The sequence below is a fragment of the Rosa rugosa genome, chromosome 5 (assembly GCF_958449725.1).
Source record: "Rosa rugosa chromosome 5, drRosRugo1.1, whole genome shotgun sequence".
NCBI lineage: Eukaryota > Viridiplantae > Streptophyta > Magnoliopsida > Rosales > Rosaceae > Rosa > Rosa rugosa.
Window position 1 is genome coordinate 19,807,224 of NC_084824.1, and position 17,205 is coordinate 19,824,428.

The window sequence follows — 17,205 nt, forward strand, 5'->3', positions numbered from 1 at the left end:
CCCAGCAGCTGTAGCAATGATATTAGAAGTGAAAAGAAGAAATGGTTTCAGGTTCTCGCCTCCGATATGAGCAATGGGCAATTAGAATTAAAGATATATTTTTATATAATATTCATATTATTCTTATTTATGAATTACAGATATATTTTCAATATTGAAAATATGATAATATGAACTTATGAAGTTGAAGCTTATTGATGTCTATGTTTCTTTTGTTCTCTTATCCAAAAACATCAATTAATGAAGTATTGCTTTGGAAATTTAGTATTTTGGTTACCTTAGTTTATTGTTCAAAGAAATACTTTGGTTATGTAATTCAACTTTTGGTGATACTCTTCATTTTGTTTTAATATTTTATTAATATTTTATGAAGTATCACGATAATAATTTAATATTATTATTTAAAATTTAAAATTATTTGTTATTATAAATGGATTGGATTAGCGGATCTGGTATCTGTTAATCCGCCGGATACCAATTGAACTATCAACGATATGCCTAGTTATCGGATCGGGTCGAGTTGAAATTTTTTATTACTAAACGAATTCAGATTTAGGTCGATCCGATCCAAATCCGGTTCATCTACTTACTGAAAATGACCTTGGCCCATAGACTTGTTGATCCACAACCTTACAATCAAGTAACCTCATAGGTGTAATTTTGGTTAATTCGTGGATACTAGTTGTATGTATCCCTTGGGTGTATTCACAAGTACATGTTGGGTCATCTCCAATTTGAGATACTAGTAATTAATTGATCCAAACTTTGAATACTAAAAAGTCATCGATGATGGCAAATCACAACTCATCAGTAATGTCAAGCTCGTCAAACCTCTAACCGAAGAGTTTAGTAAGAACTTGTTTGTGATCAATTTCAGTCTTAATCACCGAATGGCACGGGCTTCTCAACAGTCAACTCAGAATTATCGATATTCTTTTGGGCTAATAAGAACCATTAAGAAAGAACCATGAACATACCCAACAATGATAATGGAGGTTTCTAGGTAGTAAAAGTGTACATAGTAAAGCTTTGTATTTCATTTGGCAGAAATATCACTTTGGTCATCGAACTATGCTTCGTTTGACACTTTGGTCATCCAACTTTTAAAAACTTCATTTTGGTCATCGAACTATATCACCGTATATCACTTTGGTCATTCCGTCTATTTTCTCCGTTTAAATGTGGCAATTGAACCTCACACGTCTAATAGGCAGGGCTATATGTGTCAATCCAATTAAAAAAGAGTCTGAGACTACGGGTCAAACATATACCTCTCTCTCTCAGCCAAAAGATTTTCACGCTCTCTCTGTGTCTCTCTCTCTCTCTCTCAGTTTATCAGATTTATCAGATTTCAAGCCACAAAGCAAACCCTTTGAAAAGGTGAGTGAGAGTATACACGATCTCTAAGTTGGCATATAACTTTTGGGTTCAGATTGAAGTTTAGTGTGTTATTGATGGAAAATCATCCAAGTACCTGGAGGTATTTTCGAATTGATGGAGAGCCACCCACCTACAAAGGTATGTAATTGATTCCTTGATTCTTTTTATTGTTTGTGGAGCTTTAATCTTTATGGGTTTTGTGTTGTGCTCCTGTAGCAATATTTGGGAATTAGGGATTTGCTGATTTTTTTTTAAATCAAGATGCAAGTGGTGTCCAAACTTTGTTTAATCAAAGTTGGATTGTTTTGTTTAATCAAAGTTGGATTGCTTTGTTTAATCAAAGTTGGATTGCTTGCTTTGTTTAATCAAGGTTGGATTGCTTTGTTTAATCAAAGTTGGATTGCTTTGTTTAATCAAAGTTGGATTGCTTTGTTTAATCAAAGTTGGATTGCTTGCTTTGTTTAATCAAGGTTGGATTGCTTTGTTTAATCAAAGTTGGATTGCTTTGTTTAATCAAAGTTGGATTGCTTGCTTTGTTTAATCAAAGTTGGATTTGGAATTTACTACTTTCACATGGATTGTCCCTTACTGTTGGATTTGTTTCTTGCCTTGTTTCTTTATGTGAATGTTATTCTGACTACTTTGTCATGATTTGAATTGTATTCATACATGTGAGAGTGTTAATTATGGATTGATTAAATTATCGTATGTGTTTTTCTTTTAACAGGAGCATCATGAGATTCCATCTCAACAATCACTTGTCAAAGCACCTTTTGTTTCATCGCAACCACTTCCATCACCTCTAAATTTCTCACAAGAAATTCCTCCAGTTCAAAGAAGTTCTCAACCTATTGGATCATTCTTAGCTTCCATCTCCATGATCGATGTACACTGCTCCTATAACAGGGAGGCCAAAGAAGCAAGTTGCATTCAAAAATCCTAAGAATTCTATGTCAACTGAGAATGCAAGCAAGCCTATTTGGAGACCTTAAAACGTCTTGTTTTTTTTTTTCCCATAAACTCTGTCTTCAGAAGATCAAAATAGGGCATTTTGTGATAACTCTTTGAACAATTAGGATTGAATATTTTCTGAAAATTTGACAGGTCATTTTTGTAAAGTAGTGAAATGTTAGTATGGAATGCTTATGTAATTTGTAGTTGGGATATGTAGTTTTGAACTATGTTAGCTTTACTGTTATTCTAAGCATTTACATGACCATTATTCATGCATTTATCATCAGTGATCAAAGCATACAATGGAGAAAAATGATTGAGTCAGAGAATGATTCAAAATGAGGGAATATAAAAGGAAGAAAAATATTGATTTAATAAATTGAGGAATTATAAAAGGAGGGAAAAGTTGGCAAAATTGGATGAAGTTTTATGTTTAGGCGGGAAAAATTAGATTATGTTATAAAAATGGCGGGCAAAACTTTTCATCTCCAAAATACTCTTAGAGTTAATAGAGAAAATGGAGAAAACAGACGGAATGACCAAAGTGATATACGGTGATATAGTTCGATGACCAAAATGAAGTTTTTAAAAGTTGGATGACCAAAGTGTCGAGCGAAACATAGTTCGATGACCAAAGTGATATTTCTGCCATTTCATTTTTGAACAACCTCTTCATCATGTATATAATAAAACTTCCACACATTTTTTAGCTACAACTATTAGGCCTAGTTTGGCATTGTTGTGCTGCGAGAAGAAGTGCTTCTGATATTGTTGCGAGGAGAAGCTCTTCTGATATTGTTGTGAGAATAAGCAGCTGAGTGTTTGGTAAACTATTTTTTAAAGTGCTGTGAGAACGAAAATCAATTTCTGAGTGTTTGGTAAGTTGTAAGCAAAAAATGTTGTGGCTGGGTATAATTACCAAAATGGTCATAAATGCTAAAAATACTACTAAAATACATCGTTATCTGAATATATAACCATACCAAATTAAAATTTGTCTCATGTGTTATCCTTTTACTGCCCTACTTTTACACTAGTTCAAATTATAAATGCATAACTTTTATCTCATCTTCTATATTAATTATACAAATTATATAAGCAATTTAATTTTTTTTTTTTTTGCTTCTAGTTGTGCGGTTTGTGTAGTTTCTACTTTCTAGAAAGTGTTAGAAAATTTCTCAAGATCAGTGCTGGATTAAATCATACCTAGTTGCACCAAACTAAACAAAATTCCAAAAGAATGAAATATGATAAGTAATCAAAGCTCAAAAAGAATCCTGTACTTTTTTTATATATATAACAAGTCATGGCAATGGACTAAATAATAATACAATGACTGATCACATAATGGCATATAGTAAATTGGAAGTTTGGAACCATAGATACATCTCCAGAAAGGAAAAGTGCAAGGATTGGTGCATCATGTAATATATCACATTACAAATATCCTTCATAGGATGAGAACACTACGCATGAAACTTTTTGATAATACCATTCTTAATTCTATACAAAATCGGGAATCTTGTTGCAATAACAACTGCTTCAATTTCTCCTTGTTTGCATGATGATCCCGAGTAAACGCCATAACCAGGATTTTAGGTCACAGAAAGTGACTCTCCAGTAAGCCCAGACTACAAGTGAGAAAGACATGGTTAAGATATTTATGGCATGAACGATCCACATGAGCACGAATATGAAATCGAAAAAAGATTGAACCTTTCAATGATAGCAGAGAGAGAAGGAGGAGAAGTTCGATGAGCAACAAATGTTGCGATGTATTTTTGATGGCAAAGAGGGACGGCAAAGAGGGGAGGAGAATGAATGTCTGCCTCACGATGAAGATCAAAGCTGAACCCTATTTGTTTCAATGTAATTTTTTGGAAACAAGGAGGAAAAAATTGGTAGTTTGACATATTTCATTAAGTCTCTATTGTTGCTCCGTGTTTTTCCCCAAAGCAGCTCCAAAAGCTACAAATTGTTAGCTTATCAAAATCAGCTTTAGGGAGAAGTTATTTGGACCAAAAACAGCTTTAGGAAATTCTACCAAACACCCTACTCTAAGCCCAAAAGCAGAAGCATTCCCAAAAGCAGCTCATGAATCAATCCCAAACTGGGTCTTAGGCCTAGTTTGGGATTGCTATGATTTTTAAAAAAAACTGTTGTTGTTGTACTGTGAAAATAATCAGTTGTGAATTAAAACAGTTACGTGTTTGGTAAATAATATTTTTAAAAGTGTTGTCTGTACATAAAACAATTGCAGAGCGTGTTTTGATCCACAGTAGCTTCTAAAAGCAACATCTGGGCTGTTTCTAAAATCTGCTGTCAGTGACCTATAACTTTCATTTAAAGCTACTTTTTATTTACTTACCAAACCCAATAAAATTTAAAATGTTGACAAAAGCTGATTTTTTTAAAAGCGAAGAAGGGCTAGTTTGGGATTGCTGTGACTTTTAAAAAAAACTGCTGCTGCTGTGTTGTGAAAATAATCAGCTGTGAATTAAAACAGTTTCGTGTTTGGTAAATAATATTTTTAAAAGTGCTGTCAGTACATAAAATAACCGCAGAGTGTGTTTTGATCCACAACAGCTTCTAAAAGCAACCCCTAGGCTGCTTCTAAAATCTGCTGCCAGTGACCTATAACTTTCAATTAAAGCTGCTTTTTATTTATTTACCAAACACAATAAAATCTAAAATTTTGAACAAAAGCTGATTTTTTTAAAAGCGAAGCAATCCCAAACGGGGCCGAAATCTCAAACGGAGCCTTAGTATCTGAGTACCACTTTCAAGTTAATAATGATCACGTGCAAGTTATGTTTCATTTTTATTGTACATATAAATCGTGAAGCCAAAAAGGAAAACAAAATCATACAAACCCTTTCATAATGAATAGTGACTAGGTTAGGAACTGTTGGATTGGATGACATCATTGTGAGGGGTGTCATGACTTCAATGCCACCATTGCGTAGGATCATCATGCAACAAGAATTAAATTGTTCATCAAAAAGTTCATCCAACCCCATGCATGCAAATTGATCCACTAAAATAAAAAAATAAAAAAGCTTACGATATTCCGATGAAATTGACAAGTTTCTCGCCTATTAATTTGTAATTAATTGAGGGTATCAAGGATGACTCTAGATGAAATAATCTATTTTGATGAGAAAATTACTTCAGATTTTAGAACCAGCTAGTTTCAATTAGCTAGGAAAATGATTTGTGGCCTCAATGAGGCCTAAAATTTATGGTCTCAATTTTAGGTGTCATGCCATGTCACCTACACATGCACGTCACTTATTTGTTAGATCATGTTATATAATTCTTGAGAAAAAGACCATCTTATCATTCCAAAATCTAATGACCCTAAATTAGTTTGGTTTTTTTCTAAAAAAAAATTATTTTGGTTTTTTTTTTTTTTTTTTCATTTTTCCTTTTCATTACACTCATGCTTTGATTTAAACAACAATTTTTTTTCTTCAATCAAGAACAGAAAAAATTTCATGTAATTCAATCAATAGATTTGCACATACATTCGAACAAAAGATTTGCATAACACATGTATATAAATTCAACCTTTATTGGGTTCCTGCAAATTTTGAAAATATAATGTACGTGAAAAATACATATTCATATGATTATTATATATTCTTTTGTTCATTTTTTTTTCTCTTTATGTAGCTAGGGTTTAAACATTAAAATTGAGTTTATTATTTTTTGTTTGTTTTTTCCCTAATATTTAGATTGTAGATGATAATTAATGACTGCTACTAACATGAAATTTTTTCTTACCTCTTAATTTAGACATACATATTTTCCAAATTCAATTTATTAATGCTATTTTTTTATATGAAATTAATCAATATTTGGAAAGAAAATTTAATGCCTATTTCTTGACACCTAATTCAATATATTAATGCTATTTGGAAAGAAAAATTATAGGAAAGAATTTAATTAAATGAAGAAAAATATTGGTCAAATAATTTGTAGACATATCTCTAAATTAGTACATAATTAATAGTTGATATTTTTTTCATCATCTAATTAAATTCATTAATGTAATTGATTCACCCCCTAACATCTAAAAGGAAATATAAAAGGGTAAAGTTGGCGTTGCAATAATATGATGTGGCAAGATATATTATGTGGAATTAAAAAAAAAAAATTGCATTTGCTTACATGACATGACACCTAAGATTTGAGGCCACAAATCTTAGGCCTCATTGAGGCCCCATATCATTGCCCAATGGTTGCATTTTAGGATTTTCTTGTAGGAGAAATGCACAAGTTATTGGCCCTTACCTCAATTTGTTTGAAACCTTCTACACGCGCATTTTCTTACTCTATCGCATAAAAAAAGTGACAAAAAAGGAAGAGGAAGAACATCGAAGAAGATAATTCTCGATCATTTAGTTGATTAATAATAAAAGTGTTTGAGTCAAAATTATTGTCTTTGCTCGTCCCATCTATATCCGCCACAAGTGGAAACTAGTAGGATATCAATATTGCAAATTTTCTTAATTTGCTGAATTATGGGCATGATATAATTGAAAAGGAAAAAAAAAATGGTGCAAAAACTAATATGAAATGTGTGATTTGTAGTCTAATTACAAACAAAAGATGAAAAACATGATAAGAGAGGAGACGATGGGAGAATTATGAAGTAGTGGAAGAAAGATCAAAATAGAGAGAATTAACAGGAAAAAAAAAAAAAAACCAATTTGAAGAAAGAAAATGAATAGAATTGAGATAGATAGATAGACCTAGAATAGAAACAAGTAAACCTCTCAACAAGAAACAATATCAGCATCACTTTTACACACCCCCACTACACAAACACCTCAAAATTCTCAGGCGTGACAAGCGTAAGTGGGGTGCACTATCATTTCCATTCGAATTTCATGCTCGCTCATACTCTCCCATCCATCCTTGCTTCCACATCATCATCTCTAATTTATCCCCCCCCCACCTTTTTGCTTTCTACACCACATTGATCAACACCATCATCATCATCATCCTCGATCACCCTAAAGTTTTTCCCAGCTAATTCTAATAAAGAAACTCGATCATTCCTACTTATTCCGGCGAGCCGTGAACGTCTGGTACACCACGTTCCCGGCCGCCGGGAACTCATCCACGGCGCAACTCCGGCACTTCATTCCTAGCGGCTCCAGAGCCCCGGCGACGAGCGTCCACACCTCGTGGCTCGCGCACGTGGTGGATACCGACATGGTGGCCGGCCGGAACACCTTGAACACCCTCTTCAGCACCCGAACGACGTCGTCGCAGTCGTACACCGACCCCACGCACTCATAGCTCGCGTAACTAAACCCGTCCTCCGGAGTTACGTGAATGGTGGAGTGCCGATCGCCATCGATACCATTCATGGAGTACCCGCACGGGTCGAAAGCAAAGTCGCAGATCAAAGCACCGGGAATGATTTCTCCAATTCCGGTGATCTCCGTCATCTCTTTTCCGGCGGTGTCACCGTTCTTTCCATCTCCCGGCCGCTGGAAAAAGCTCCGCGCCAGGTCACGGTCCAGCTCCGTCATGCATATTTCAATGGTGTACATTACGTCGCCGTTGAGGGGATACGACGTCGCTTCGGTTGAAGCAGAAAACACGTGCCACGAGTGTGATGGGGTTTTGGAGGGCATGACGGAGGCCTTCCGGTAGCAGAGGCTGTCAGGGAGGGAGTCTTCCAGGTAAACGACCTCGTTTTGGAAGCTGTCGTGGGGAAAAGGCTGTGCGGCGGGGAAGATAAAGTTACCCCTGGTGTAGCGACAGGAGGTGAGAGTGAGGCCCAGGCTCGACGCGTGGTGGAGCAGCGGCGCCACTGACTTCAGGAGCTGAGTGGTCCCACATGTTTTGATGATGATCTTGGTAGGGTAAACAAAGAGACTCGACTCCGACAACACGTAGGCGTCGAAGTAGTGATTCGCTACGGCGGAGACCACCGTGCACTGCACGGCCTGTAGGATTTGCTCGTCCAAGGTCTCGAAGTCGAGGAGTCTCAGGCCGAGCCCTACATTTTTAGGGTCGTCCCCGGAGAAGTGGAGCTCCAGACGCTTCTCGAAGCCTTCGAAACCAGAGAGTGCCATTGAAGAAAGGGACTGGGACAGTAAAACGGGAAAGAAACGAGTAGCGAGATGGGAGAATTTGGTGAGGGATTGTGAGGTGAGAGAGAGAGGTGGGGTGTGTGGGATTTATAGGTAGGTGGAGGGAGGGAGGGAGGGAGGGAGGAGTGAGAGAGTGAGTGAGGAGGAGAGAGAAGCATGCGGGTGAGGCAACCAAGAATCATGATTGCAGGCATTATGAAGAAGTGAGAATAAGGATGATGATATTGATATGCTTAGTGAATAGTGAGAGTTGCTTACAACGATTTTTTTTATTTTTTTTGATTCTCTGCAAAATCTTTGAGCACAGGGATTTTTACAGAGAAGCAGTGGCGGGTACAAGAAACGGAATTTATGCCCATGCGCAATACTAATTTAGTTTTTTAAATGCTTGGTCTTTTCTCAATTATATGATCTCAACAAGCACTTCTCCACTTAGTCCGATCTTCTCGTACATGTGGGATAACAAATCCAAAACAATGCATTATTGCCCCCAATTCTGTTTCTTGTTATTTTCAGAAATCAGCAGAAAACAGGGGAGGCCCTAAAAGGGTTCCTAGGGTTTACTGAATATGGTTTTCTTCAACATATTTTTGGTTAGTGATTGTACTAATAGTAAGCTTTAGGCAAATGAGTTGGCCTTAATAGTTTCATTTTCTTTTATATATCAAAGCGACATGCAACGATGATCAAAATTAAAACTTGAAACATTAAACGTATAGGTAATGTTTTTGACCTTCAGAGCTACAAAACCCTACATATACATTTTTTGTATTAACAAGTAGGTTGTGATTAGCCAGCAAATTGTGAATGTTGTGACAAGGACCAAAAACCCTTATGATGGCAAAGTTTTGATGAAGGTAATTATGTGTTGGCTGCCAAATTATGGGAAACTTGGGTTAAAATTGCTCAAGGAACTGTCATCAAATGGGCTATTCAAAGTCATTATACCTAAGTCGTAGCTTGTTAAATTACAGACATAATAATAAGCTACAAATAGATATGTTCCTTTGCATGACAAGAATCATTAACATTGCTGCTAAGCTCAGTTTGCTGTTTATAGATTTTGCGTACAAGAAGGTATAAACAAATTCAGAAAAAGAAGGGGAAAGTCTCTGATATGAGCACTCCAAACATTTGAATGGCTGATAGGGAGACGTGGCAAAAGTATTCATGAATATTTTAGGTCATGATAATAATTTCGTTTTCACAAACCCAGAAAACAAAGAATCAGGCGTGGTTAATAAATAATGAGAATATCCTTGAATTAGGGGGAGACCCAGTACGTGAAAACGAAATCAAAACCCCATTCTCGCACATCATTTTTATTCTCCATGCAAATTCATGTACCTAGATAGGTGGCACGATCATTTTCTTTTGTATTTCTCACAGCACGCACACTTTTAAGTCTCCAAAAACATATACTGTAATCTATTAGCAATACTCTCAAGAGAAACTCAGAAAAGTCTTTATCAATGGTTCCCCAATTATTACAAAATTAGAACTAAACAAAAACGTTAATTAACTTAAAACTAAGATTGTATCTTTGTATTTTAGTAACACTACCTTTCTTTCTTACATACTCGTTTACTCCTACTATATAACTATATGTTCAGGTTGAATTCAAGGATCATGCACCAGGTGACTTTGTGATTATAAGAGGGCATGTTGCTTTGTAATGTTATTGCAAGGTTACAAGTTTAATTTCTCGAGCCACTATTTTTTTTTTTTTTTTGTAAAGTCGGTGTTTTGATAACTAACTGGGGATAAGATTAAATAGATCATGTAAAAGGATACGTAAATATGAAATACCCTCTCACTTGAATAAATATGAAGAATATACGTTTAAATCATTCAATTTTCTCTCGTAAAATTAGTTATAAAGTATCATAGCTATTTAAACGTTAATATTCGCGTTACGTTCTCATATATTACATTACACAGTATCATATCTAACAAATCTAATTAACTTTGGACCCCAACAGAAAAGGAAAAAGAGTGAAAATTATTACTTGCGTCAAGTTTGATTAGCCAAACTTTAATGTAACTTAAGCTCTAATTATTTACAACTTCATACAACCCATATACTTTAAGTTTAAATTTTTATTAAATTGCTAAGCTACCGACAAACAGTAATCCTCTTATAATGATTTTCTTGTTAATTTTGGACAGACATAAAGTATATAGAGGTACAGTAACTTTGAAGGAAAAGGAAGTAATTAGTGCTTGGTGGGCTTTCCACGCAAGTTTCATAGCCATCCTAACTCCTAAGGACCTCAATTACTTGGCCAGTTAGCTCATCACATTTCTGGTCTCCTTGGCTTTTAATTCAAGACTATGGTTGAAGATTATGTCAATAATTCTAAATGATCGTTGATAAAGAAACTTCCCTTAAAGTTCTTTGTTTATAGTCGTTAGGTTATAGGATATGAATGACAGAGAGATGGTAACATTTCATTAGAGCGTCGTATTTGCAATTTTAGAAGATTAATACGAATTAAAAAATAATATCAACAATCAAGCTTCATATGTATTCATGAATAACCTGTTAAACAGTGACAACCGTTATCCCTATAACTACTACTAATTGGATAATACATATGTCCTAAACTTAACCACTCATTAGAAAATACTTAAACCTTAAGAGTGTAGGAATCGTGCTTCATGTGAGACTCGAGGGTTTTCATATATCCTAGGTCTTGCGTAGCCTTTCTCCGTCACCCTTTCACAACTTCCCTTAGCCGGCATCAGTCTTTTCCGTGTTGGCTTGCGGTCTGTGTTGTTTAACAATCGTGTGGAAATCATTGCACCTTAGGTTTAGTAAGATCATTTATCTTTGGTCAGAACTGCCTCAATTTGCAAGTTTGTTTTATTAACCCATGATTCTCGAGTTGCTAGGGATTCTTGATTCTTATTTTCTCCTTGAATCTAGTTTTGCTTCTCAGATTGATTAGGTTTGTGCTTGTTTGTACTTGATATTTTGTCCTACCACTATATGTGTTTTATCTGGATACTTGTACTTGGTACAAACCTATTCGACATTGGCAAATAATAAAACGACCTTATTTTTTGCTCTATAATTTAGTTTAAATAGCCGGAAGTTCTTCCGGTAGGCGATCCTCTTCTATATATGTTCCGCTTGTCACTTATTCTCGCTCATTCGTAAAATTCAATTAATTTGAAAATACCCTACCGAGTATAGTTGTATAGGTAGAGTGTATATATGTAGAGGGCTAGGCAACTATTTTGAAAACTAAGAGATCGAGGAAGGTTTGAGAAAGCAATGATGGAGAAATGTGAGTTTAGAAGAATCAAATATTTGCAGTTTGAAGAAGAGAGGGAATGATGCAGAAGTGTATGGCGTCATGAATAAATCTCATGGAGATATAGCTGGCAGAGCCCCCCATTATGACCACAATCCCACCTCTTTGTGCTGCACGCGCATCACACCAAACTCAACACACTATCTATCTCGATCGAAACCCACAAGCCTCTCACTCACTCTTTCTGCTGCACGCAACCTCATATATATCTCTCTTTCTTATTCTGCTTGGCTTAAACAGACCTCAACATCACCCAATGGTCAACCAGTTTGTTTCGATTTAGATTCAACTCATTCAAATCTTACTTTAAAAGTCTCAACCCAACCAAAAACCCCATCAACAAAAAGTTCCCCCATACCTTTTACAAGAGCAAAAAGTTGAGGTGTCCAAAATCTTCGTCTTAACTTTCAACTCGGGTTTGATTCATTCTTTTAAAAAAATTGGTAATTTGAAGGGACAAAAAGATAAGTATTGATAAGGTTTGTTGATTTAACATTATAAAACATACATATATTATCGAATAACATCATTTCTTATCTTGCACATTGAGAGACAAATCGATACTTATTAATAAAAATTAGAAATACGGTCGATTGAATACAAGACTTTGTAAAGATAAAGATATGAATCCATTTAAATAACTATTGTGCTCCAAAAGCTCTAAAATCATGCTCAGCAACACTTCTAAAGGTACAAGTAGTTAAGAGGTGAGTCCGACAATTTACTAGTCTTTAACCTGCATTTAGAAAGACTTAACTCATTATCCTTATTTGGTCCCACTAATGACTCAACCGACCTTTTAAACCTTATAAGTCTGACCACATTCTCTTCTCTAGGTTCTCCTCCAACCCCAACCCCAACCCAAACCAAATCAATGAAATCATATGCATTTGCATCATCTCCAACCCTATATATATATAATTGGTCCACTCAATTTTGCCTTGTGCACCCCCCGACAACCACCATGAACGACCCCGCAAGCCTATACACATCATCTAGCATGTGTCCTAACTTCATGGCACACTCGGTCCATCCTTGTCTTGGCCCTCATTGTGTTCTAATCTGAAGACATTATGTCCCACCACACCATCAGTTCGGGACAACAATGCTGATAACTCTTTTAAGTCATCGAATTTATTCACCAAATAATGCTCGTATTAGTCTAGCAATGCTTTACTTTGTAATTTATTTTAAAGATAGAACAACAAGATGGTTGTCCAAATGCTTTCAATAAAGAGTTTTTATCACCACTGGGGTCAAAATTTTCTTGCACCGGACAAAATGATACTTAACTTTCAAAAATGATCAAAATGATACCTAAATTTTTAAAAACAAATCAACTTAATACTCAACTTTCAAAAATGATCAAAATGATATCTCTAAAGTTTTAAAAACAAATCAACTTGATACCTCGGTTTATTTTTTGTAACTTCTTTGTTAAATCAAATGCAAAATCAAGCCCAAAAATTGAAGTGATTTGTGGTCAGAGGGTCATCAACCATCTATAACCCAATCTTCTTCTTCTATAGAATTAAAAAAAAATCTTCCATTCAATTTCAATTCTACCATCGATCGTAGAAACAAATGAAGTTCGGATGTTTCCCAACTTCTAAAGAAACAAAGAAAAATGGGAAGAGAGAGAGAGAGAGGTAGAGATAGAAGAAGAAGAGAATTAACAAAGTAAAATAAAAAAATAATTGAAAAACAGTTTTTTTGTGTAAAATATTATTATAACCCCACAAAACATCACACCACACCACATGTAATCAATTTTAACAAAAAGTTACAAAAAATTAAACCGAGGTATCAAATTGATTTGTTTTTAAAACTTTAGGTATCATTTTGATCACTTTTAAAAGTTGGGTATTAAGTTGATTTGTTTTTAAAAATTTAGGTATCATTTTGATCACTTTTGAAAGTTTAGTATCATTTTGTCCGGTGCAAGAAAGTTTTGACCCTAGTGGTGATAAAAACTCTTCAATAAATGAAGATAAAGTAACCGGACGAGCTAAAGAAGTCGTCTTATTAAGAGTGCATACCTCCTTTCTAGTTAAGCAAACAAATTTGACAATTGTAGTAGTCTCCGATGGATCATGGAACGAACGATCTCCATCGACTTTGGCTTCCTGAAGTAAAGCACCATCTCCAAAGCAACTACGGCACTTTCTGGTCGCCGGCAGAGGGCTTGCCTCTTCAGTCAGCTACGTTGATCGGATGGCTATTTGGGAGAAATTTGATTCCCGCCTCCTCTATCCCAGCGATGCTGAAATCTGTGCTGGAACTTTTCCCTCCTCAGCCCTCTTCTCCACCGTATCTTGGTAGTCAGTAGGTGGTTCAAGACAGGCTCTTCCTCCTCCTCGGGTTCCGGCGCCGGCGGTGGTTGCAGACAGAAATCTTCAGCGTGCTATTAATTACTATTTTAATATTTTTTATTAAACTAATACACTCTTTCCAAGTGCTTTGTGGCAGGAGGGTTTCAGCTGGGTGGCAGTGGCAGAAAAGATTCTTCGGCGTGCAATGGCAATTCCCAAATTATTCTTCTGACGGCCCATACACCGTTCTTGTCGGCCATCCTTCATGGCAGCAGACATCCCAAAAAAGCAAAAGCTCTCCTACGCAGCAGCTCTGACTGAGATGTCTCCAATTTCTTTTGCCATCGCTGACCTGCCTTCGCCATTCTTTGAAGATGGGTTGAACTCTATTCGCATCTCTGAAGAACCTTTTCTACGCGGCCTCGAGAGATGCAAAACCAACTTGATTGGTCGAGTTAATTCTCCTGTCAAAACCCCAGATCTTGTACAACAATTGGGGCAACTATGGTCGGGCTTAGATCTCTGGACTGTGGCACCTCTTGGTAGGGGTTTTTTCATGCTCCAGTTCAAAAACTTAGTTGATATGCAGCTCGTCTGGTCGTCGGGGACAGTACGACTAAACTCCGGCATGCTCCGCTTGATTAAATGGTCACCTGATTTCTCTCCATCTACATACAGAAATACCTTCGCACAGGTATGGGTGCGTTTTTGGGATTTAGGTTTTGCCTACTGGGATCAACAAACTCTTTTTGAAATTGCATCGGGCATTGGTACACCCCTAAAACTTGACCCCCGAACCAAGAACCGCACCGTGGGCTTGTTTGCCAGAATTTTAGTAGATGTTGACTTCTCACAGCCTCTTCATGGCAAGCTCAGAATCACTCGGGCTAATGGTGAGGTTGTGGTGATCGGAGTTGAATATGAATCTGAACCTGATGTCTGCACCCGGTGTGGAATAGTTGGCCATGTCGCTGTTACTTGCCGTTCTAAGGCTTCGGACGACACTGTGGTCGATATCCAAAAGGGGCGGGGAAGATCAATGCAGCGATCGGAATTGAAGCCAAGGAGGAATAATCGATCACGCAAGTCACAACATCACTCAAAGAAACGGGATGCAACTAGGAGATTAGTCAGTAATCCTGTGGTTGCCACGCCACCGCTGGTAACCATTGAATCAAATTTAAGGCATGACGTTGACGATATGTTGGCTTCATCTGTTTTGAATAATGTCGATACTATCACAGCAGCTCCAATTATCACTGCAGTTTCAACTTTCACAGCTATTCCAGCTATGGTTGGTCTGGAGATGGTTGATGTGCCCGTGCATCATTCAGCTTCAAGCGAGAGTGTCCCACCTGGTTTTACTAGGATGGAACCGGATATTGAAATCCAACCTGCAAGCTCCACGTCAACTCCAGAAATTTCTTCAGTTCCTCCACCTATTATCATGGCCGACTCTAATCTTAGTGACTGTCAGATGGAAGTTAGAACTGAGAATTTGGAGGAAGGAGAATTCACACCCGTTCTCCATAAGAAGTCGAAGAAACTGCTGAAGCAAAATGAGAAAGCAAAAATGAAAATAATCTCTCACAAACCTGCGGGACGTGCTCTCCTTCGCAAGGGAGCTACTCTCAAGCATTTCTAATGAATTTCTTGTATTGGAACGCCCGTGGCATCGCAAATGATGTCACGAAACGGGTTTTACGTAAAATGATCCATATTCACAAGCCGGTAATTGTATGCCTCTCTGAACCTTTTACCTTAATTCATTCAATTCCTTTTTCCTTTTGGAGATCCATAGGACTTATTCCTGTGGCTACTAATGATCGGGGCATACAAGACCCCAACCTTTGGTTTCTTTGTCACAGGGACCTTGACCCTATAGTAATCTCCTCTTCTGCTCAACAAATCACTGTTTCCGTCATCCTCGACGGTGTTCAGTGTTTCATGACAGCAGTGTATGCCAAAACAACCATTGCAGGTCGTCGTCAACTTTGGCAAGACCTCTACCATGTTCACACTAACCTAGTGGTTGGTCCGTGGATTGTCTTCGGTGATTTTAACTGTGTTATGGGAGCCCACGAAAAAAGAGGTGGAAATCCTCCCAGCGCTGCCTCGTGTTTTGATTTCCAGCAGATGTGCTCAAACTGCCATCTTCTTGATGTTCATACTAGGGGCCTGTCTTACACGTGGACTAATAGGAGAACCTTTGAAAGGCTTGATAGGGCCCTTTGTAATTCAAGATGGTTGGATGCATGGAACAACTTTGATTGTCGGACATTAACTCGTGCGGCTTCTGATCATTGTCCTTTGTTAATGAGCTGCTCTCGTCTGCCATTTGTTTCTAAGCCTCAGTTCAAATTCCAAAATATGTGGCTGCAACACCCGGAATTCCATTGTACGGTCAGTAATTTCTGGGCTACTCTTCATTTTGTGGGTTGCCCGATGTTTGTGCTTTCCTCAAAGCTCCGGGCGCTGAAGAATATGCTCAAAGGTTGGAATGTCAATGTTTTTGGGAATGTTTATCAATCTGTTAATTCCTGTGAGGCGGCTCTAAACCTGGTCCAGCATGAAATTTCCAACTTGGGCCCTTCACCTGATCGGATCCAAAGAGAGGACCAGGCTCATTTGCAATTTCAACGAGCTTTGAAAATGCAGGACACTTTTCTTCGAGACAAATCTAGAATCAGATGGCTACGTGAGGGGGATAGGAACACATCTTTCCTTCATAATATGGTCAAAATCCGAAGGCTGCACACGTCATTGGCCTCCTTGCGGGCTGGTGGTACGCTTCTACAATCTCATGATTTGATTGCTGGTCATATTGTTAATTATTTTCAGATGGCTTTCACCAAGGATGGTAATCTTGAAGACTCTGGCCTGGTAGAGAGAGTAATCCCAAATCTGGTTACGCCCCTTGAAAACACTGCTCTTACTTCGTTGCCTTCTTCGGAGGATATTCTTGCCACTGTCCTTTCAATGGATGACTTTAGTGCGCCTGGGCCTGATGGATACGGCGGCTGTTTTTTCAAAAAATGTTGGAGTGTTGTTGCTCCAGATGTTATTTCTGCTGTCCAAAGCTTCTTCATTACTGGCTTCATCCCTCCCCACTTCAACTCAAATGTT

The 17,205-nt window shown here is 37.3% G+C and overlaps 2 protein-coding genes across 2 annotated transcripts; one reads left to right on the forward strand and one right to left on the reverse strand.

Moving 5' to 3' along the window:
- Nucleotides 1–6,908: 6,908 nt before the first annotated feature.
- Nucleotides 6,909–8,546, reverse strand: LOC133710954 (S-adenosylmethionine decarboxylase proenzyme 4). Its single transcript, XM_062137108.1, has one exon. It carries the CDS (start codon nt 8,427–8,429, stop codon nt 7,401–7,403), a length of 1,029 nt encoding a protein of 342 aa, XP_061993092.1. The 5' UTR covers nt 8,430–8,546; the 3' UTR covers nt 6,909–7,400.
- A 5,798-nt stretch (nt 8,547–14,344) lies between these two features.
- Nucleotides 14,345–15,724, forward strand: LOC133711318 (uncharacterized). Its single transcript, XM_062137456.1, has one exon. It carries the CDS (start codon nt 14,345–14,347, stop codon nt 15,722–15,724), a length of 1,380 nt encoding a protein of 459 aa, XP_061993440.1.
- Nucleotides 15,725–17,205: the final 1,481 nt, after the last annotated feature.

Bases quoted from the DNA above. Each gene is read 5' to 3' on its own strand.
- LOC133710954 (XM_062137108.1), bottom strand. From the start codon at position 8,429: ATGGCACTCTCTGGTTTCGAAGGCTTCGAGAAGCGTCTGGAGCTCCAC.
- LOC133711318 (XM_062137456.1), top strand. From the start codon at position 14,345: ATGGCAGCAGACATCCCAAAAAAGCAAAAGCTCTCCTACGCAGCAGCT.